The sequence below is a fragment of the Taurulus bubalis genome (genome assembly GCF_910589615.1).
Source record: "Taurulus bubalis genome assembly, chromosome: 15".
NCBI classification, from domain to species: Eukaryota; Metazoa; Chordata; class Actinopteri; order Perciformes; family Cottidae; genus Taurulus; species Taurulus bubalis.
The window spans coordinates 15601112-15623783 of NC_136603.1; the positions used below are offsets into that span (position 1 = coordinate 15601112).

The 22672-nt window shown below is 42.8% G+C and overlaps 1 protein-coding gene across 1 annotated transcript; it reads right to left on the reverse strand.

The window, feature by feature from the left end:
• Positions 1 to 309: 309 nt before the first annotated feature.
• irs2b (insulin receptor substrate 2b) lies at positions 310 to 10964 on the reverse strand (the record flags this gene model as incomplete). Its single annotated transcript, XM_079231043.1, has 2 exons — positions 310 to 1007; positions 7616 to 10964. 2 exons carry the CDS (start codon positions 10962 to 10964, stop codon positions 1003 to 1005), a joined length of 3354 nt encoding a protein of 1117 aa, XP_079087169.1. The 3' UTR covers positions 310 to 1002.
• Between the last annotated feature and the right edge of the window lie 11708 nt (positions 10965 to 22672).

Consider the following 22672-nt stretch of genomic DNA (forward strand, 5'->3'; position numbering starts at 1 on the left):
TGGATATTTAATACATAATCCTGTCATAAATGTAAGATGGGGAGAGAAAGAACCTAATCTCAGAGAGGCTTTCTCTCATTCGGCTCTGATGGACATTCAGTCTATAAAATGATCGTTTCATTCTTTGATATACTGCGTGTTTATAGGTCCAAACTTAAAAGGTCCATCAGATTGGGGCTGATGGCTTGAGTAAGGCTTTGGATTGGTGATATATATATTATTAAAAAAAAAAAAAAAAAAAAAACACACCTCTGAAAATAAATATTTCATATATTTCTGTTGTGTGAATTGGTACTAACCTGGGTTTTGCTGAGGTAGTTTTTTTTTTAAATTTTTTTTTTAGCAAAATGTTAACTTGGATTTTTTATGTTGATAAATGCCAGTTCTTTTTGCAGTACAATCTGTATATAAATTATCACACACATGTGCACACACACTTCATTAAATGCATACATACCAGATAAATAAATAAATAATTATATGTAATCTGTATGCATGATTTTTTTTTGCGTGTATGTGTGTGCACACTTTGCTCTCCAGGTTTGGTTCACAGGTTTTCAGGTGAAGGGTCTGGTACGTATTGGCTGAAGCCAAAAGACCAGTTGAAAGTGTATGAATGGTAATAATAACAATAATAATAAGTAAAATAACATTATACTGCAGAATCATTTTGCAGGCCTATCCACAGAGATAAATAGTAACCATAGTAACCTATCTATAGTTAATAGTCTGTTTAAGTTATTGTTATTTGTTAAGTAATCTAGTACAACACTAGCATTGGTGCCTGAATGTTTTGGTGCCAAGAAAAGCGGAGGGAAAATTTGGGACAAGGGTCAAGTGTCCTTGTTGCCATGGCGATGGCCATCCCCGTGACCCTCAAAGACGGAAGAGGTCAAGGGACATCGACTGCAGCGCATGGTCCAGCTGTCGCTGCGGCGACCCCATCACTCGGCTGCAGTGAAATCCTACGTTCTGGAAAAAGATGGAGGAGGGGGGCAGCCTTCATTCTGAAAGAAGAAGAAAACAAAAACACAAGTGAGTTTCTTGTCATGTGATTTACAGACATGAAGTTTAATCTAACTGAATGAGATTTGTTAAGACTAATACTCCCTTCAGAACCTTGATTTAAGTGTGAGTACATACAGTATATGTGATTTATTATTGAGCAATAGAGACAAGGGGGGGAGGTTCAAATGGAAACCCCCACTCTGTTACCAAGTAAGGAAAAAGTGCTCTTCAAGCAGCTTGCCTTTGTGTGCGCGTGTGCGTGTGTCTCAGCTGGTAGACGCTGAAGTGGCAGGTGCTTTCACGGCAAGGGAAAAACAGAGTGGCATTTAGCACTGCAGCTGACACAGGGCAGTCTCCAATGACGGCAAAAGATACAGCAACAACACCCCGCGCACGCGCACGCACGCACGCGCACACGCACACACACACACACACACACACACACACACACACACACACACACACACACACACACACACACACACGAATTCTTGATTGCATACCTACTGAAGTGAAATAAACAAAATAATGCCAGGTTCGCTCCCACACACAGCACGGCTGTGTGCTTTCACATACTATAAACCCTGGGTTCTCAGTGTCACGTTTTTCCCAGTGGAAAGCTGTGCCGACCCTTGCCCCGTTGTACTTGTTTGTGAGGTTTCAATTGCATGCAGAGCTATCAAATGAGAGCGGAAGTCTTGGCTGATGCTGATGCTGACACACACACACACACACACACACAGTTTGTCTTTGGCCTATACAGAAAATCAGAGGCTGCTGTCAATACTTAGGCTTTATAGACACTTCACACAACACTTACTGAGGTCTAAAACGTCACAGTGAGGGAAAACACACTGAATAGGATGGTGTGTTTCAACAGATCCTCAGAGATATCTGATGTGCAAAATATGGAACCACAGAGTTAATTTGAAAGATAAAATAGTTGATTTTCCTCCTGAGGCTACCCGTGCTGGCTTAACTCTTTCTCTCCATTCAGAAATAGAAAACACTACTGGTGTTGGTAATGTTGGAAAAACCACAGTAAGAGATTCAACCTGACAGAGAGGACTGGGAATGCAGTGAGGTCATGGGACCGCCGGTCCATAACAATCTGCGTGTGTGTGTGTGTGTGTGTTTCTGGAGGAGCTGGGCCAGGCATCAGGCTAGAGAGGAAGACTGCGATGTGCCGGCAAAGATAATTAAATCACCGATGGCTTAGACTAGCAACCAGGTGTAGCCATGTACATATAAACATTATCATTACTATTGTATGAACACGCAACAAGACAATGTGCCGTATGGAGGCTCCCCACACACACTGCTATTCAAACACATGCTCATTGGAGAAAACTGTGGGCGGGCAGAGAGATTTGGGGGTGGGTGATAGAAGGAAGCAGTGGTCCAGTGGGGAAATGAACCCAATGGCTCCTAGCCCTCCTCTTTTTGGAGCATATGCACACACACACCCCTCCGCTCCTCCCTACAATGTACGTCTGTGCCCCCTATCCCAAAACACACACACACACACACACACACACACACACACACACACACACACACACACACTCTTCATTATTTATTTAGATCTCACAGGCTAAATTTAGCCATGCTCCAGTGAGGACTAGGCGCGCGCGCGCACACACACACACACACACACACACACACACACACACACACACACACATATTAGCAGCCTCTCTGGTGCTTCAGAGGCAGAGTAAACACGTCCCCATGTCTGCTGTTGCATCACCTGCTCGAGTAGTTCCGTGTTGTAAATGAGCTTATGGGGAAACGTCTCCAACTGTATTTCTGAACAGCAACAAAGGAGGCGGATCATCAGCTGTAAGGAGAAAAGGAGCTACAAAACGGCTGTTACGAGCAGGCCTCCTCCTACAGATCAGCAGGCTCAGATGTGCTTTGTTTACATTCCAGCCCTGCTGGCTCCTCCCTGATCTACAGCAGCGCTCCTACGAACCAACACTGACGGACTCTTCACCTCTGACCTCCCACGCCTCTGTCTGAACCAGCAAAACAAAAACAACAACCACTGTTAACGCTGTTATCCTGCTGACTCTTTTCAAATAATCATTTCAATCCTATCTCTTTTTAAACGATAGCTTGGCTTTCCTCTCAGAATAAAATGCTGAAGAACGAAGGGTTTCACCCGACAACTGGTTATTTACATTTTTTATGGATTAATTACAAAATGATTTGGTCTATACAAAGTCAGTAAATGGTGAAATAAACCAAGTTTAGTCAGACCAACGAGGTAAAACCCAAAGATTTTCAATATACTGTCATCATGAGCAAGAAAAGTGGCAAATCCACCTAGTTGAGAGCTAATCCTGAGATTAACTATATAATACACCTCTATGGAGAAAGATTACTACAGTATCAGGGTCCAGAGAGATAGAAAAGAGTTTATGATGTGCTGGACTATTCATGAATGAAAAACTTAAATCGGCCTGAAGCCAGTCGACCTGTTGTTTGTAAGTACTATATGACACGTGCACTCATATCACACACAGACACTCTATCTCCTCCTCATCCATCTCAACAAAACAAGCTACTCAACAATGTCTAATCCTGAAGTGAATGCAATCCTTCTTAATGCTAAGCTAAATTGAGGATATGGATGTTTTACTTTTTTTCCCCCTCTAGGACTGGAACATCCCATCCTATTCAAATAGCTATGTATCAGACGGAGCGCTTGTGTGTGTGTGTGTGTGTGTGTGTGTGTGTGTGTGTGTGTGTGTGTGTGTGTGTGTGTGTGTGTGTGTGCACCTGTGGGGGAGGGGTGTACCGACCAGGTGAGGACAAAGACAGAATGTTCCTGAAAATGAAGTCTGCAATCAAATTATCAAGGTAATCGTTCTTAATCGTCTGTTAAAATAGGCTAATGCCCTGCACAAATAAAACCTTACCATCTTATTTAACTAGAAACATTATTAACTGTATATTTGTTGATGATTAATGAACAAACTCCCTGCATGCATATGCTTTTCTATCAAACCTGAAAGATAAACATGTTTCTTCGGTTCCCTCTTGCATACATTTTTTTTATTTTAATATGTATATATATTTTTTTTAAATCAGCCAGCTCCTGATTCACAACAAAAGACATTTTGTGGGCTGCAACTATTAGTATTTATTTATAATTTACCAGAACCAAAAATTGCATTTTCAAATCATGATCAATCCAACAGTCAAAAAAAAAAAAAAAAAAGATATAAACCAACCAATAAATATTAGTGAAGCTGGAACAAAAAAGAGCAATAAGCTTGAAACGCTGCTCATCAATCCTTCTCGTTGGAAGTTGGATATTAATTGTGTGTTATTGTTGTTAAACCAAGCAGCAAGAGGAGTGAGAGTCTTGTTAGTGGCTCTGATCAGATATGATTAGCTAATTGTTTAATGCATCGTTAGACACTCCTCTATGGCCTCTAGTGTGAAAAGCCAATGTCCACGGAGGTCAGATAACAACAGGAAAAACACAAGTGTGGAGAAGGTGTGTGTCTGAAGAGGGGGGGGGGAGGGGGGGCTTCTTGAAGCTGCCTTGCCACACCCCCACCTTCTCCCTGTTGTTGTTGTGGCAGATGGTGGCCAGTCATTAGCGTATTGTCACTCTCCTCTGAAGGGCCTGATAACCAGTGAGCACTGCTTGGGAGGGCAGGTGCAAAACCCCTGACCCCCCCCCCCCCCCCACCTCTTCACCATCTGCTGATGGCTGTGCATATGTGCGCATACAGGAGAGGAAAACACACAGACAAAGTGGGAATGACTGTGTGTTTGGGTGTGGATGAGGCAATCTGGACCCACAAATGAAAGGCATGGAGTGTGTGATTCTCTCCCCTGTCTGCACCGCTGAGCCAGAGAGAGATACATTAGACAGACGAGGACCAAAGTGGGAAAAGTAGACGATAGGAGGATGATAAAGCAGCTTTAATGGAGAAAAGAGAAGTGGCATGAGAGATTTACTCCAAAAAGGAGAGGTGCGATGAGGACAGCCAGAGAATGGGAGTAAGATATGATATAATATGCACGCGCCTCCTGGTTTGGGTTTGGCGGTGTGTGGTTTTCTGGACATGTCCTTATGGCAAAATCCTTCCCCCCGCTCAGAGTCTCTCACACACAGCGCTAGTTCAAAGGTCAAGTAACTGACATTGTCGATGGGGCCAGAAGGCGTGCACTGAAAGCTAAACAGCCCCCTCCTGTCCCTTCCAGCCAGTCATGTCAGGGCCAAAACCAAAACAACAGCAGTGTAACCTCTCAACTAAGGGACTCAACTATTCCTCACTGAGCCATATAAAAAGCTCCATATACAGACAGATAGAATCTGCTGAGGAGCAATGTGTCCCTTTCCTCTCCATCTCTCCCCATTAACTTCTGATGTCAAATAAGAACAGGGGATGTGACTTCCTAATGTTCCCGTTTCAAATTGATGTACTGCATGAACTAGTTCAGTCAGTGATAACAAGAGAATGTGGTAGAGCCTGCCATCCTGTAGTAAACAAGTCATGCCCTCTTTTTCCTCTCACACACGAGCAACAGAAGTGTATTTGTGTTTTGATGAGAGTATCAATGACATGCCACACTGGTCAAATCCTTGATCAAAGAGCAGAGTCATTCACTATTATGCACAAGGATATTAGTTTGTTAGTGAGGGCTTATGTGACCGAAACACAGTAGCAACGGCCAACTCGTACCGGAATGACACTGATCTTTATCGCTTTCTGCGTTTCTTTTCTTTCTTTCCTTCTTACTCCTCCCCCTCACTCTCACCCCCTCCCGACAGCTCAATTGTCTACTTTGTTGTACATGAAAAACAAAACAAGTCATGCATCTTTCACCATTGTTCCTAGCTCCCTCTTTCCTCCTCCCCTGCTCTTGTAACCTTGGAGAAACGTCTCCATTGTGGTACAAAGATTGAATATTTGAGTCTTGTAACTGGACCCAATGAAGTGATTGGACAATAAGTGTGAGGGTTCACAGAGTCAGGTACAAGTCATATGTGTTTATACAAAACATTAGTGAGTGCCCCTTTCCTGTGTGAAACGTTTTCTTCAGGGTGTTTGTGAAGTTGCTCACAGTAATAAAAAGAAAAAAAAGAATCCTCTAAACCCCCGCCCTCCTCTCTGAGTCCATCCCACCAGGTTAGAAAAACAAGGGAGCATTCACCTCTCCCAGCAACCTTTGCACACTGCCCGCATTCCATTCCTGAAACCCAGTACCTGACAATTGATAAACAACTGACTCACTTGTTTTTCTGGGGAACACGATGACTTGCACCAAGCCCCACGCTGGCTGAGAGCATGAGAGCCAACGGAGACAGAGACAAAGCGGGACAACTTGGTTGTGAAACCACAAACAGCAATTAAACTCTTGTATTTCACCATCGAGAACACTGCCCTTCTGACTCACGATGATCCCGGCACTGTGTATTTTCTGTTCGAACAACAGCAACGTCTGACATGTCCCTGAAAATAATCCCTCCCAGCTAGAGATGCCTGAAAAGCCACAGTGAACGATCAATGATGGGAAAGGCAACAACTATTCCTTCCCACAAAGACACCTCATTATAAGGATCGCATGGCTTATTCGGACATGTACAAGCCTTATAAAAGCTGCAATTCACGATTATAAAATGAAAAATAAAGACGTAGCCTATTCTCTGCCTTATTTAGCTACTCCCATGTGCACATCATGTGTAGTGCTGCATGCGTCACCAGATCAGACTATTTTTTTTAAAAATACTGACGTGGAATAAAACTGCGTCACTGAGGGGAGAGCAGAGCAGACCATTCACACAAACACACAACAGCAGCATCAAGCGAGCCAGGATAAAGTATAACAAGTCCGGCCGTAGCTTTCAAAATAAAATGGTTGCAAAATAAAAGTCAAGTGAATCCTGAATTGAAATACAGTTGCTGTTTCTCTTGAAAGAAATGAGCTTTTATTTGGAAGCATGCGTCCTTGCTTTCCGGTGCTTCTGCTCTAATATCTCTGATATCCATGCAGGTTGACATGGATCAAAGACCATGCAAACAGTGTGGAACAGCCTTGAGATTCGTCAATGTGTCATGGGTGTGACGAGTATGTGACTAATCCTATCAAAACATCGCAGCCTACACCCAACAGCAATGTTCAAAACTACTTTACTTCAATCTGCTCCCGTAGCCTTTCAGACTGAATTATGCTGTTTAACACACAACATGCATGTACCTAAACACTGAATGTAAAACAGGCGTCACGATCATTGTATTAACCTTTACATAACACAATATAATACTATTGGTCAGTTTCCCTCTACTTTGAACAGCAGTAAGAAGTGTGATAATTAGGCTAATATAAAAAGGGCAATGTTCAAATATATATATCTATATATAGATATATATATATATATATATATATATATATATATATCTATATCTATATCTATATCTATATATATATATATATATATATATATATATATATCAGATATGCTTAGCAACGAGTAGCCTATCTGTGCAGAGAAGAGTAGCCCTGAGGCGGATCTCTATCCTACTCCAAAGCCTCCACACTCCCTTCATGAATGAGTTTGTGTGGCATATGTGGAAACACTCACCTTTCACAGCAGTGGCTGTCTCCTTGAATCCCATGCTGGCGTAGGGGCTCGTGTTGAAACCGTTCATGCCCCCCTTGCAGCCACAGGCTGTCGTCTTGAACCTCAGGAGTCCATCACAGCCCCCTAACCCGCATCCTCCAAGGTTTCCCTCCATCAAGTTTAAGGCAATGTAGTTCAGTCCATTTTGATAACCGGCAGACATCTCCCTGCACATGGGGCTGTTGCTGCCGTAGTCCTCGTCAGACCCCTCAGAGCTGCAAACCGCGTGGGATACGTTCTCCACAGAGGCAGAGCTGTGCCGTTTGGTGTCATGAGCAAAAGATGGGCACACAGGTGTGACAGTGGTGGTGGAGGAGAAGGTCTCAGAACTGTGCCGCCGACGCCCCTGAGGGTCAGCCCGGATCACTTTGGCCCCTCCGTGTGGATCCACAAGGGTAACAGATAACGAAGGACCCCCCAGGAGGAATAAGTCCACTTTCACAGGGGGCACCCCATTCACAATGCTGCTCTCGAGGCTGAGTCTCTGGACACAGGCAGTGGGGCTGGTGGGGAGGGGAGTATCATCAGTGGTGCAGGGAGCAGGTAGAGGGGCAGCTGGACTGAAAGTCATCTCAGTGTAGTCATCCTTGACTGGAGCAGGCTGACACACCAGGCTCACCTGCTGTTGGAGAGGATATTCCTCTACTATCCCCCTCTCCTCGGCCTGTCTCTCTGTGCTTTTTTTCTCTTCTCCTTGGGCGTTCACCAGACTAGGGCAAGTCAAGACTTCAGGCGTGTGGTTTAGGCACCCTGCAGGGAGGGAACCCTTAAGTTGGTGTGAATCAAGGTGACCCGGGGAACTGAAGTCAATATTAGCATAGTCTGAGAGGGGAAGCAATCCCCTCTCTGCACACATTAAACTCACAGAGGACTCGGAGATTGCTGACACTGTGGATGCAAGCAGGTTGGAAGTTGGACTACTATAGTCTATGTTTATGTACTCTCCAGGGCTGCGTGGCTCTGAGGGAAGCGGGTGTTCGCTCATACACGGTAGTGTTCTGAGGGATTCCAGAGCCAGGCGGGTGGGCCGGCACATACGACTCCGGTGTAGCAGACCTCCATCTGCCTGAGCCGCTCTGAGAGGAGACGGGGCAGGGGAGTGGCTGCTTGGTGCCCCCGGCGAGCTGCTGGCGACAGAGTCTGCTGGAGTGACAGGACAATAGTTGGACTCCTCTTCTATCCGCTGTCTCTGTAAACACATCACCACATACTGGTCTTTGTCTGAGGACCCATTGCGCTGCAACTGGCCTTTAAGTGAGCGTGGTAAAGAACTGTAAGAATAAGGCTGTTTGTGATGCTGCTGGGGGTGGGGATCTCCGCCTGGAGGACTGAGGATATAGTCTGGGGGTGTGAGAGACACCAGCTGGTCAACAGGAGACATGTTCAAGTACTCTCCATTGGTGAGCTTCCCATCAGTGCTCTCCACCGACATCTTGGTTCCACACCACATCCGCATATAGCCACTGTCCTCCAGAGAAACACTTCCAGGGGAGTCTGTGTGTGGGGCCAGCCCCGCTGAAGAGTGTGAACGGGGGTTGATGATCTGCTTCGGCGCAGAAACACACATGGGGCTCATGGGCATATAGAGGTCATGCTTGGACCATGGTGTCTGTTGTGTTACACCTGGCATCATGGGCATATAGCCACTGTCACCTTGGAGACCGCTAACGCTGATCTGAACATCCCTGTAATCCTCAGGATAGATGCCCTTAGGGGAGGCAGTGTGACACCTCCGAGAAGACTGGCTTCCACTGTTGTAAGTGGCCCTCATAAGAGTATACTCATCCAGAGAGGCTGAAGACTCTTGGGGGGGACCTCTTTGCTGGCGGGGGGTAGTAAGCGAGTATGTTCGCTTTCGGTAAACCTTGTCCAGCTCTGGGACCCGGCGGAAACCATTCTGCCTCTCCATCACCATGTAGCCCTCAAGCCCACTGCCGTCCTGAGAGGGTGGAGTATCAGTTTTGAGAGACTCGGGAGTGTTGCTACGTAGGGTGAGCAGTGATCTCGGGTCCCGTGCGTCTGCGGGGCTAGAGCCATACTCCTCACATGATATGAAACCGGCATCACTCGGGGAGCCTGAGAAGGAGGCACTGCAGCTGGAGGGGCGAGGAGCACTGCTGTCTGGGCAGGAGGAGAGATTCCCCAGGCTCGGGGTGGCTAGGGGTGGGGTAGCAGATAGGGGCATAGACATGGACTTACTGTGCTGGAGGGAAGAAGATTCAAATGTCCGACAAGGGCGCATTGAAATGGTGTGAGATCTGGTCAGGAGGGTCCTGTGAACCCCTGGGCTTAGAGGGCTGCCAGTCACTGACATGGGACGTGCCATGGTGCCATCGCCCTCGCTGGCTGTGCGTATTCGACAGGAGGAAAATTTGCTCACAGGAGAGGTCATGGCCATGCTGTCAGTGCGAGACCGCCGGGGGAGCCCGGTCTGGCTGGGGGGAAGATGGTGCAGGTGCCTCCGTTTGGGAACAGAGATGGGGTTTGTCCCAGATGACTGGCTTTTGCTGCGCGGACGGAATTCCGACAGCTCCTTCATGGCTTTCATCGCCTCCAAGATAGTTTCGTGGATATTCTGCGCCACCACAGAGTCATCAGCCTGCATCCAAAACTCCCCCGGACCCGTGGCTGCAGATCGACCAACCTCGATGAAGAAAAAGCTGTCAGAATGGCCGCACCTCCGGATGTTCATCAGCTGTAAAATGACGGAGGCGACCTCCGAGTTCAGCTTGACGAAGCTGATAGTCCGGCTGGAGAGACAGAGCCGGTACACCCCGATCAAATGTCTGCTTTGCCCCAAGCCTTTGGATTTCAGATTCACTTGCCACATCTCTTTGTAGGCGGCGGTAACCGGCGTTATTACACCGTAGCTCTCTTCGTCGAAGCCAACCAGCGAGGACGCAGAGTTGGACGCGGAGCCGTCGTAGACTTTCCCCTCTGCCATTAAATCCACCAGCACCCGGTACCAGCTCTCCTGCTCCTGCTCGTGTTCCGCCGCCACGGCGAAATACTCGTCCTTGGTATAAAGAGCAATAAGATATTTGTGTTTGGCGTCCGCTCTCTTGTTGATATTGAGGCAGCAGTCCAGAGGAATAACCTTCTTCGCGGCCGATTTGTTTTTCCATTTCTTCTCGCTCTCGTAGTACTCCAGCCGCGCAGGTAAACCTTCGCACGGCTCTTTTAAAACGAAAAAGCGCTTGTGTCCGTGTTTCTGCTTCTTTAGATATCCGCATTTCTTAATATTGTTGTTTACGGTCGCACTACCGGGCAATAAAGAAGGCTGATCTCCCGTGTTTGGCGGACTCGCCATTCTCGTGTCCTTCGCTTTCAGACACAATGCTTTTCCTCTCCTCGAGTTGCAAAAGAAACGACGCGCTTTGTTTTTAATCCTCTCTTTCCAGAGCCGCTTGTGCGAGCGTGCGTCTTCTCCCACAGCTGAGAAATAAATAACACATGTCTGCTAGTGTCCGTGGCTGAGGAGGGGAAACAACATGTGACGATCTACACATCCAGTCCTGTTGTAAAAAAAAAAAGAAAAAACGGGAAGGCGGAGAAAAAATACACACGCCGACAGTGGGCGGTGCGCACGCGGCTCATTGGGCTTATTGGTGGAAACAGGGTGAATGCTGGAGTGAGAGAGAGACGGAAAAAGCCCTCCTACTATCACTCTGCCCTCTTCCGACTCATTTGAGCGTAGTCAGCCAGGACTTTATTTATAGCAGCTCTGGTCCTGTGATCCGTTTGACTACTGTGATGTTTGCAAATATACCAAACGAAATGTTCGTAGCCCCCCCAAAAAATATATAGTACAAAGTAAATGAGCGAAGTATGATGAATACTTTTCTTTTTTAACTTCGAGTTTTTATTGTGCTTTTGCAGGTAATGTATTACATATATTGTCTTTTATTTTACACCAAGTATACATATTGTTTTATTCCCATATAGTTTATTGTTATTCCAGCGATGTTTTCCCCAACCTTCTGACCATATGTGTCTGTAGAGGGAGTCCTTCCAGTCCTCCCCAACATCGCCTAGTCGAGACTGCAGCTCTGTGACAGGATGGAACATCGCCAGCGCGTCGCACAGCAAGAATACAATCACCAGTTCAAACTATAGTACAATAATCGGGGAAGAGTTGATGTAATGTGTGTGATTTATTGCGTAAGGCTGTCACCCACTGCTTTATTCATGTTTGCCTGGAGCTCCCGCATGAAACTCAGCTACCGTCCGCTTTCCGATGACGGTGCGACAGTTATAATTTAGCATGACAATATGTGCTCAAAATGTTTACGGTTACAGTAGGTTAACGCTTATTCTACAATAAATATACCTCCCTCTGTCAGTGAAACAGAGGAATGACCCAAATATGGTTATATAAAAAAAAAAACATGATGACGCATACAATTCTCCTGATCTTGATGCGTCAAAGTGCGTAATGATGAAATGCGGGAACCAGCTGGGTACCGTGGTGCAGTGGTGATGAGAGTGTGTGACTGGCAGCCAATAGCTTTCTACTTCCTAAGGGAAGGAAGTCACCTCTTCCTGCCCAACAGAGGGAAAACAGGCTGTCGGCCTTCAGTGTGTCCTGACATGTAGACAGTAATCAATAATCAGGCACTGCTGTGCCACTTATGAATAGTTGCATGTATCCATGATGATAACGTGTTGAAAACTACCTCCACCTCACACACACACACACACACACACACACACGCACACACACACACACACACGCACACACGCACAACACGCCCCACTTTATATCTCCATTTTCCTTTAGATCCCACAGTGCTGGCTCAGCATCAAACCGCCCTGTTCTCAGCAGCAAGGTCGATTACGATGGCCTGTGCAGGTCAATTATGCCACCTGAAGCAATGATTTGACTTTTGCCAGCAAACCTTTTGTGACCTGTCCTTCAAATAACCTTTTTCTTTCAGATTTGGTCAGTTATGAGTAGATTTTGTGCTCTTTGCAGTTGTTTTCTTTGAGACAATTTGAGCGACTGTGTTTACCTCTGCCTTGCCTAAAGTGCTATGAAGGCATTTTGATATAAATAGATGTTAGGCTGCTTAAAGCTCCGAAGCTCAGATATCTCCCAGTAGGATGAGGAGGGTTCCCTCTCTGTTGATATTAGGTTTCCCTCATGACAGACGGGGGCTTGGATCTGAACTTTCACAGCCTCTGATGACAAACAACTGCTGCAGAATGACTATATTGAGAATGTGGTGCTTCAAGTAACATTTACATCTACAACTGCTTAAACCTATGATGAATGACAAACAGACTGCATTTGAAGTCCATAACAGCTGGCCTTGCATAATACCATGACCTGATACTGGGAGATAAACAGAAACTGAGTGGGGGCATTGACTCTTTCTTTTCGCATCACCCAGGAAGCATAAGAAATGCAAATCAGCTGTCTATAAAATACCAATAAGATGGGCCATTGTCCCATAAACTGTCCTGCTTACAAACCCAATTTGGTTGTGTCTGTGATACGTCCTTGCCCTTTTCTTAGGCAACTACATGAATATTTATCACCCTCCAATTTGCACAGCATGGGGCATTAATTTACAAGTTAATTAAACGGCCAGCTGATCCTGATTTACAAGACTTTAAATGGGCCCTCTCATCGTCTCCTGGTATGAACCCATTTTGGTCTTTATAGGTTTATTTATTTAGGGAAGGATAAGGGTGTGACTTTAAGGGTGCATCCTCTCAAAACAGATGCGTCATTCTTACTCTCTTGATTTATTTCCTTCTCTAGTGCAACACAAGTTAGTGCTAAGATCTCAAATGTGAGCAAACAATCAAATAAGGTTAAGTGTAAAAGATGGTCTAAATTCACTCAATAGCCTGTGGCTTTGAAGATCTAATCTCATTCAGGCTCTTCAGGCTGGCCTTCATATACAAACAGCCTCGCCAGCCCGATTTGCTGAGTCACAAGCACATAATGTCTCACTCACCCACTGCACTGTCACTGTGTGCAACGATTAGTTGAATAAGCTTTCATAAAGAAGATTAGAAAACCTGATTTGATGCAATAAGATTAAGGATGAGGGGTAAAGATTAGGCTCAGTCATACTCCAGTCACCGCCACATAAGGAAGGCCCCATCAAATGAACAGAACAAACATGTATCGTTGGAACGCAAACATCACACATACTCAGCCTCTTCCTTAGTCATAGGCAAAACAGATTATAGCTGCAGCCTGGGGTGTCTGGTTCGTATTGTTGTGGCACTGTTGTTTTGATGTTTTGGATCTGAATAGTATCCTGTTTTTCTTGTCTTGAGTTGGGGATGTTTGAGTCAGAGACTGAATATGATAGATCAACCGTTGTTGTAATGGCAGTTTATTCCGTTAACCCCAATGACCACTTTACAATAATAACTCAGACAACATACCAAGCTTGACGCTCCATACGTTTTTCTAATTTGATAATAATTACTTATAAACCTACTCTGTAACTGATGAGATGTTTTACCAGTAACCTATGGTAAAAAACACTATTAAATACAATGGACAATTGTATGTTCAGAATCTATAATTGGTGTTTTAATAACCTCCCAAATCCCAAATGAGTATATTTTGATTTTTGTTGTTGTTAACTATGTTATGTTTTCTAACATGGAGTTGGACCTTTCTGGGGTCTAACTGGCCCAAACATAAGTAGCATCACAATAGAATACCATACTGCACTTTTTTTTGTCTGTCAGTGACTTTTTGGCAAACACAATTCATTTATGTGTTTTAACACAATCCTTATAACATATAAAACATTAACTATTTCCTTATTTGTAGTAACAATGGTTTATGGCCATTTTGATTTTTACTCTACCTATTGGGTTTTAAAGGGGTTAGGAGAAAATAAAAAATAAACAGTGTTTCATTATTATAAATTTTTGACTTCCATTACAATGAAGTAAAGCTGATGTCAGCAAAATTCAAGCACAATCTGGAAAACATGGCTGGATATATCGCAATCAGTGACATTCCTCTGTTATGTATGCAAGAAAATAACCATTTAAACTTATCCTATTCTTAGTTCTCTTCGAACAATTTTAACAATGTTCCATTACCTCTGTAATTTCTCAAACCCGACATCGAAACCAGGAAATGATGATGGAGGCTGTATTCTGTGCTATTGAGCACACACAATATGGATCGCTCTGATCAATCACATGTTGTCACCCATAATTGACTCAATTCTATAATCAATACAGCAAACGTGAAATTGAAATTTCTATTCAAGTTCATTTTTGCACTGATTGATCACAGGCGGGTGTGCTGATGGAGATCTTTGTGTTATTGGACATGGCTGCATGTGCCTGTATTGAGCCACAGCACAAGTGATTACAGTTTTGATTACTTCAGTTAATCAACTCTTTGAATGGACATAATCTATTTTTGATTAATTTGAAAATTGGACACAGGGAATGCACAGTTGTGTAGAATGGTACAATAAAATCAATTATAGTAGTTGCTAGGTTGTATTCAGTGCCCTAACTACACCATGTAATAACAGTTATGCATGTTTGATGAAGAACTATGGAGATGCAGATATGTTTTATTCAATACCTTTCTGCACTGTGAAAATGTCACTCATCAAAACCTTATCTCTTCATAATGCGTCCACGTCTTTCTAACAATTTGTTTTAAAGACACGCACAATGACTTGGGTTCTCTCAATGAGACATACAGTATATTTATTTGATATGCTCATTAGCAGAGACATGGAGACAAATCACACAGACACAGACGTAGCATGCTCAGTTGACCAGAAGAGAAAGCAATGATAATATGTTTATGTCGGCTGAAGACATCCACACACAGGCAACGTATTTATTCAGGAGCACGTCTTCCCCGACAGTACGGCCACACAGTATGGCCACATAGAGAGACGGCCTGCCATCTGAAATCTTTGCTCTCTTTGATTAAACCGATATGAATGCATATGATATGCAGGCTCCATAAAATCATCATCAGTCATTTGTCATAATTATGCATTATCTGCTGTCAAATGGTTTGATATAAATGATTATGATACATGAGACTTCTTCCTGGGTCAAAACAGGAATACATGATTGTGACAGAAAGAGTGCATGAGATATGAATCTACGTTCAAAGAGAATCACTTTCCAATTATTAACAGTAACATTTGGACATCTGAAGCTATCACAGGACTCATAGTGGTTTCCTAATGACTGAGGTTATGTTCCAGTTTATTGATGATAGAGGGAAATGTAGGCAATCTACTGGCACCAAAAGATCTTAAACGGCGAAGGAAATAGCAAAGAATCTATTTCCTTCGCCGTTTAAGATCTTTTGGTGCCAGTAGAAGGATTCTTCTTTTGTTTTTCACTTCTGTCATTATGAGTGTTCTTCAGTACTGCAGTACCACCTGGTATGGATGTCTGTCTGTAGCCCTAAAGTCACAAATGTTACAACAACTAAACATTTGTTCAAAGATTGTTGGACAACCACTTCAGGAGCTGTATGCTTCCACGTATGACAACAGCATGCTGAGGTTGGCAAAAAACATCACCTCAAACACTAATCATGTTTTGTATAGTGAATACAGGTTATTGCCCTCAGGAAGGAGATACGAGGTACCACTTTTCAAGAAGGTTAGACTAAAAAAGTCCTTTGTCCATCAATCGACTTTGATGCTAAACCGGAGATAGGCGGAGTGGTGGACAATGTGCTCTCGACTATCTGTACCCATGTATGTAAATTTGTTGTGTTTCAATGTGTCATGTCAATGTGTGTAATTCATGTTTTCTGTTTAAACATGCAACGGCTGCTGGGTCGCAAGACAAATTTCAGCACCAGCTGACGAATAAAGTTCATATCATATCAATGTCCGGAACAGGGTAGTGAGCTGTATTTGTGTCCACTGCTGCATACTTAATAATCATTGTGTAGAGGTTTTTTCCTTAGAGTGAATCACACAGCACAGCAGTGGAAGGAAGATTGAAGGAAGGTGGGTGGCATCTACAGTATTTAGGAGTAGGAGTGTGTAGGAAGTTATCCATTCCTGCTTGTTTGTGTGTGTGTGTGTGTGTGTGTGTGTGTGTGTGTGTGTGTGTGTGTGTGTGTGTGTGTGTGTGTGTGTGTGTGTGTGTGTGTGTAGTTTATGCGTGCATTGATTATTTTCTGTGATTTAACCTCATCTGACCCGCTGATCTAATAATTGTTCCTTTATCCAAACATACACACACACACACACACACACACACACACACACACACACACACACACACACACACACACACACACACACACACACACACACACACACACACACGCATAAGTAAATGCAGTAATACTCATCACTTTTTAGTGTCTGGTACTGATAATCAAACCAAATTATAAATGAGGTAAATATGAACAATAAGAATAATATGTCTGGCTGAATGTCCACCACAGACTAACAAACAACATAACTCGTAGTAGTGGCAAAATAAAGAGCACTAGAACATTTACTTAATGGTCTAAACCCCATTGAGACTGCATATTTCACTTGTGTAACTTAAAGGGCCAGTGTGTAGCATTTCTGAGGATCTAAAAATGCAATATTCTAGTGATACCCTCACTAAATATTTTGGTTGATTTCACTAGTTGTTGTAAAACCAGTGGTACTCAGCCAACAAATGAGCAGCAAAGAACAACATAAATTAATTGTACTTTACATCCTCCACTGCCACCAGTAACCCCTCTTAATAAACTGGTCTGACCAAACCTCTAGTATCACATTCAGTGATAGGGGGTGTAGTATCAGTCCATGACCATCGAGGACCACCCAGTCTGACTTGTACTATTCTAAAACCTGTACCTTGACACACCCTACGATACAGTTGATACTGTCCACAACAACTCTGGCTGGTTGTTTTTGTAGTCAATACCCAAGATGGGATGCCAACAAACCACTTCTCGAGCTAAACAGCTCAAAGAAAATTTCTATTTCTTTAACAGCAACACTCCCAGTTTCCGAGCAGGAATGCTAAATCCAATTACCAATGGTCACTTGAGACACATTTTATGCATTCCCCTTTGAGAAATGAACTATAATCCACCTTAACTGGCTGTAGATACAATCTTAATAAATAAATGTTATATTAATCCACGTGGTTTGCATGCTTAAGCAGCTAATGAAAGTCTGTCCTTGTTTGTTCGTGCCACATGATGTTTAAAAACAACTTGCTTAATAAAGATACAATGGCAAACTGGTAAGATAAACACAACACTGGTTAAGGAAGACAGTGTTGGGGTCCCATGATGTTATAGACCACGGCTGGGTGCGGTCTCACCCTGCGTGACTACGTTTCATCGAATGTTGGAGGATTAATGAAAGAGATGAATAAAGATGGCACAAAAGGACAGGAAGTAGATCATTGCATAAAGAGATGGTGCTGCTGTCATTAACCCACAACGTTTGTTGTTCTTCCCAGGAGATATCATCACCTCAGGACCTTTCCAAGCTGAGCTTAGTAATGGTGATGACTACAAATGATGGAAATTGCTATCGCTATCGGCCCAAAAAGCACTTTTTCCATACGCAATCATTGGAAAAGGAATATACACACTGAATATATTTAACTGATCCACATTTGGAAAATCTAAAAGAGCTAAAATTATTTTATTCCATTCATGTGTGGGAGCCAACAGGAAGTCAGCCAGCGGAGGCTTTTTTTGGCATGTGCGCCCAGTAAGCAACTTTTATAGAAATGAGCAGGGTGCCATCTTTGATCATGGTATCTTGTTCTATTTCATACATCCGTGGTTGTAGCAGCATGTACAGTATACAACTTATCTTTCAGGACTGCAATCAAAATGACATCACACAAGAGATTGTACTAATCTTACTGAAGACAGAAAAGAGAGCAAGAGAGGTCATCAAGTTAAGTTATGCATGTAGTTTAATCAGCCAATCGAGTGTTATTAGATGTTGTAATTAGATGTTGATGACTCTTTGCCACAAATGAGGCGATGACACTCCCCTCAGGTCAAAGAGGGCTTTCCCCAACGAAAAGAGAATCACCAGCGACAAGAAACACAATTATGTGCGGTTTGTGCACGACTATGCTAATTCCCACACACAAAAAACGCCTGGCTTATTGTGATCAAGAAGCATGTATGTTTGTCTAAAATTGGCCTTCATATTTTTTGGTTTTCTAATGGTGTCATTAGCAGGTCATTAGCTGCTCTGATATATGGCTTTAATTACATTCTGATCACATCACTTTATATGTCCAGCAATATAGAAGTCCTTCAGCAATGGGCTCATTCAGGATGTATTGATTTTACTTCACGCTGAAAATCAGCACATTGCCTCGTGATCTACACTGCATTCCATGTAATTGCAACGTCCCTGTTTAAATCTGTGAACTAGGATTGCTATTGGCTGTAGTCGCTAAAGTAAAATGTGATGATAATGTACTCAACATTTCTTTATTATCACCATCTATGATCTGCTGTATATTCTAATTCTTCTTGTATTGATGTGGACATTCTGAATAAAGGCAGAAGCTCAGCAGCTGGCCCCGCAGTTTTTGTTGTTGTTGTTAAATTAATCTGTCTGGTTTTATCATGGTTTTAGTCAGGGTACATAGACTTCAAATAACATAAATAATTTGTTGAATGCCCCTTATATACACACGCAACAGCATCATAATCACATTCACCTTAAGTGCAACATGCTACGAGTTGAGATATGATATCTAATAAATTGGACGTTGATAGGGGTTGTAACGAAAATCGATATGGAGGCAAGGGGACACACATGAACATGCACATAGACACACATCTATACCTACACATATCCTACAGACAAGGCTCCATACTGCACACAGGCTCTGCTAATGAAACAATCAGTCATAATAGCATATTGCAGACACACTTACATACATACATATATTCATCCAACACTCCAGAGAGAGCGTTCAAGCAAATAATTTGAAAAACTTGAATATTTGCTTTCATGTACAAGAATTATTGCTATGAGCTCGCCCTCTCTTGGCCGTGTGCAATTAAGGTGGAAGTGATAGGTAATATGTATGATCACTGGCTGTACTGTGCACACGTACATAATGATTGCACCACAACATAAATATGTAATGAATGCTGAAATTAGAAGGATGGAGTTTTAAATCATTCTACCTTCTCCTTTCCTCATCTTTCTCACGTTCAGTCCTCCTCCCCCATCATCTCTCCTCTCGCCCCTCCCTTCTATTGGTCAGAGGCCTGCAGCTCTTAAATATTTAACAAATTCAGTATGATCTGCGTCAATCTTCCACTTGTACAGTGAATCAGACATATCTCCATTTTGAGAAAGAAGTGGCCTCTCGTAGCTTATCTTCATATAGTCTGAAAGATTTATCGGCATATTTCTCTCAACATGTTTGAGCTGGTGCGGTGGGTGGAGATCACAAGTGTATTATATAGTAGGATAAAATACTCTGTCTGCTTGCACATCCATCAGTCAGAGGCTGGCTGTGTGGGTAGCGGCTAGAGGAGTAGTGGAGTGGTTTTGGCAAACACGGGGGTGGAAGGATGTGAGGGGTGGACTGATTGCCTGAGAATACAGGAAATGTCCTCCTCATGTACTGGACACCCCCTGTGGGACAGACAGCTATGGTTGTCTGCATCCTGAATCAACAATATTGTAAGGAAACATCTTCACTGATCCATGATCAACTGTGTTTATGGTTTAGGGAGAAGTCTGTTCATCTTTTCTCCTTAAAATCTCCAAGGAATCAGAGCCCAGAATCCTTTACTTACTGCTTCAAACCAGTAAATACATTTTTAATCAACTGTATTTAATTAAGTTTTATTTCAATGCACCTACATCTGAATGAATCCTTCCATAGACACTAAAACGCTGACAGTACATGATGAGTCTGGTGATATTCAACATTTTCCCTGTTGCAAACAAATCCTATGAAAAGACCAAAACCATCTCCCTACTCATCATATTTTTTATTGTGTGTCTTAACACAGAAGATTTGCATGTGGTGAACATCATGCAACTGTGTTGGTTAGACTTAAGCAATGAAACCACTTGGTTAGGGTTTGAGAAAACATTATGCTTTGGCTTCAAATATGGACGCTTGTAACGGAACTTAAGCAACAAACGTAACATCATGTGACACAACGTTATCCATAAAAGCCCTGTGTTTGTTTCTCCCAATCAATCACCTTCCCGGCCTCCCACACTGCGTGGACTTTCTCACTCTTAATAAGTCCATCTAAATATGATGCAGATGGGTTTACATGGAGTTAGTTGAAAGCCTAGTGCACCTCATAAGGATGCTAAAAGGCGCCGTGTGCACTGGTATCAAAATCTGCCACTGCCCAAGTGTCACTATTTGATGCCCTGGGAGTGAGAACAGGCTGTTATGTGCCATACATGGTGCATTAGGTGTCATCTTCCGTTGTAACGCCTAACATGGGAACTATAGTTTATTTGAGTCAATCTCACATAAACAGTGTTGCAAATACTCTAGAACTCTAAATGTGTATTAATCCGCAGCTGAAAATAGTCCGCAACAAATGCACTATTTACTCCTGTTTAAGTAATGTTTGCAAAAAGCCACAGTGCCCAGCTTCTATATTTAATTTAATTTATATTTTATTATATTAAAGTACATTAGGAGAGTCACTAACAGGGTAGGGAAAGTATTCACAGAGGCTAATGCATCGCTGGGGTATGTCTTTCATTTATTCATTAGCAATTCCAATGATATAGAATAATGTCAACCCAGGCCAAATTCCACACATTCACAACAGACCATGTGTACTGTCACCATATTTATTCTGGAAAAAACAGTAACATGAGTAACATGTCTTGTGTTTACTACAAAGACTTCTTCGGGAACATCTCAAATATTTTAAAACAGTCAAGCGTCTTCTATTTGCAATACTATAATTGGAGATACAGGAATACATATTAATATACATTGATTAAGTGTTGCAATTTATATGTATTTTTTAAAACACTCAGGAAAGGTAGTTGTGATATTATGGCATGCTTTAAGCCATGGCCTTTGTTCGCAATATTGCCAGCTTCATCCTTAAAGATACTCTGTTTAACATTACTGAGCAATAGGCCTCATTTGATTTTTTTTTCAAATAAATGGAATACATATTATATATCCAGCAATGCGAAAAATAGGAACAAGCTAGAAAGAAGCATTACAATCTTGATAATTTACTTATTAAAGAATCCTTGATTTAATTTAGATTAAACCACATTTACACCATAATTGATTAGATAGGGCTTAATTGTGCATACATTAAGCACAACTAAATTTCAGATATAATGATTTTATTGGACAATTAAGAGAGGAGCTCACTGAATAATGAAACCCTGTCTGAGGGTTGGACTTGAGGGGGCAGGGAGCTAAAGGAACATGGCATTGAGGTTCCTGTAGTACCACAATACTGAAAATGTCTGTCACCATTCTGTGTGACTGATGCTGGAGCAGTGCTCTTTATTTACATACATTTACATATACACATTTCACTGGTGCCATTCTCTGTTTAATGGGGTTTCACCAAGATTGTAAGAGTGAGGACTAGTTAATGAATGCCTTACAGATACAACCATCATGTTACTTTGCATGAAACCAGCGTCTGTATGTGGTCATGCGTGTGCCCGAGATGGAACGTATGCACACACTGTGTGGTGTACAGTGAGGGTAGAAAAAAAGATTATTTAAGTCAGTTCAATTTGCGTGAAGAAAAAAATGTGGACGTATTTGACATTAAATTTCAGCCAAGAATAATCAAAACATGGATGGCAGTGGAAATGCTAATAGCAATGTGTGAAAGAAGGATTAAACCTCCAGCATGGTATAGAGGAAATGCTTTTGGCCGATGCATGGCTGCCCTTGTGTACAGAATAAATTATATATTGAAAGGATATACAGGGGAGAATCATTAGACATACATTTGCATTTGGAGGCCTTTGGGATCTGAGAAATAGTGGTCTTGCAGGTTGCGGCCTCATGAGATGA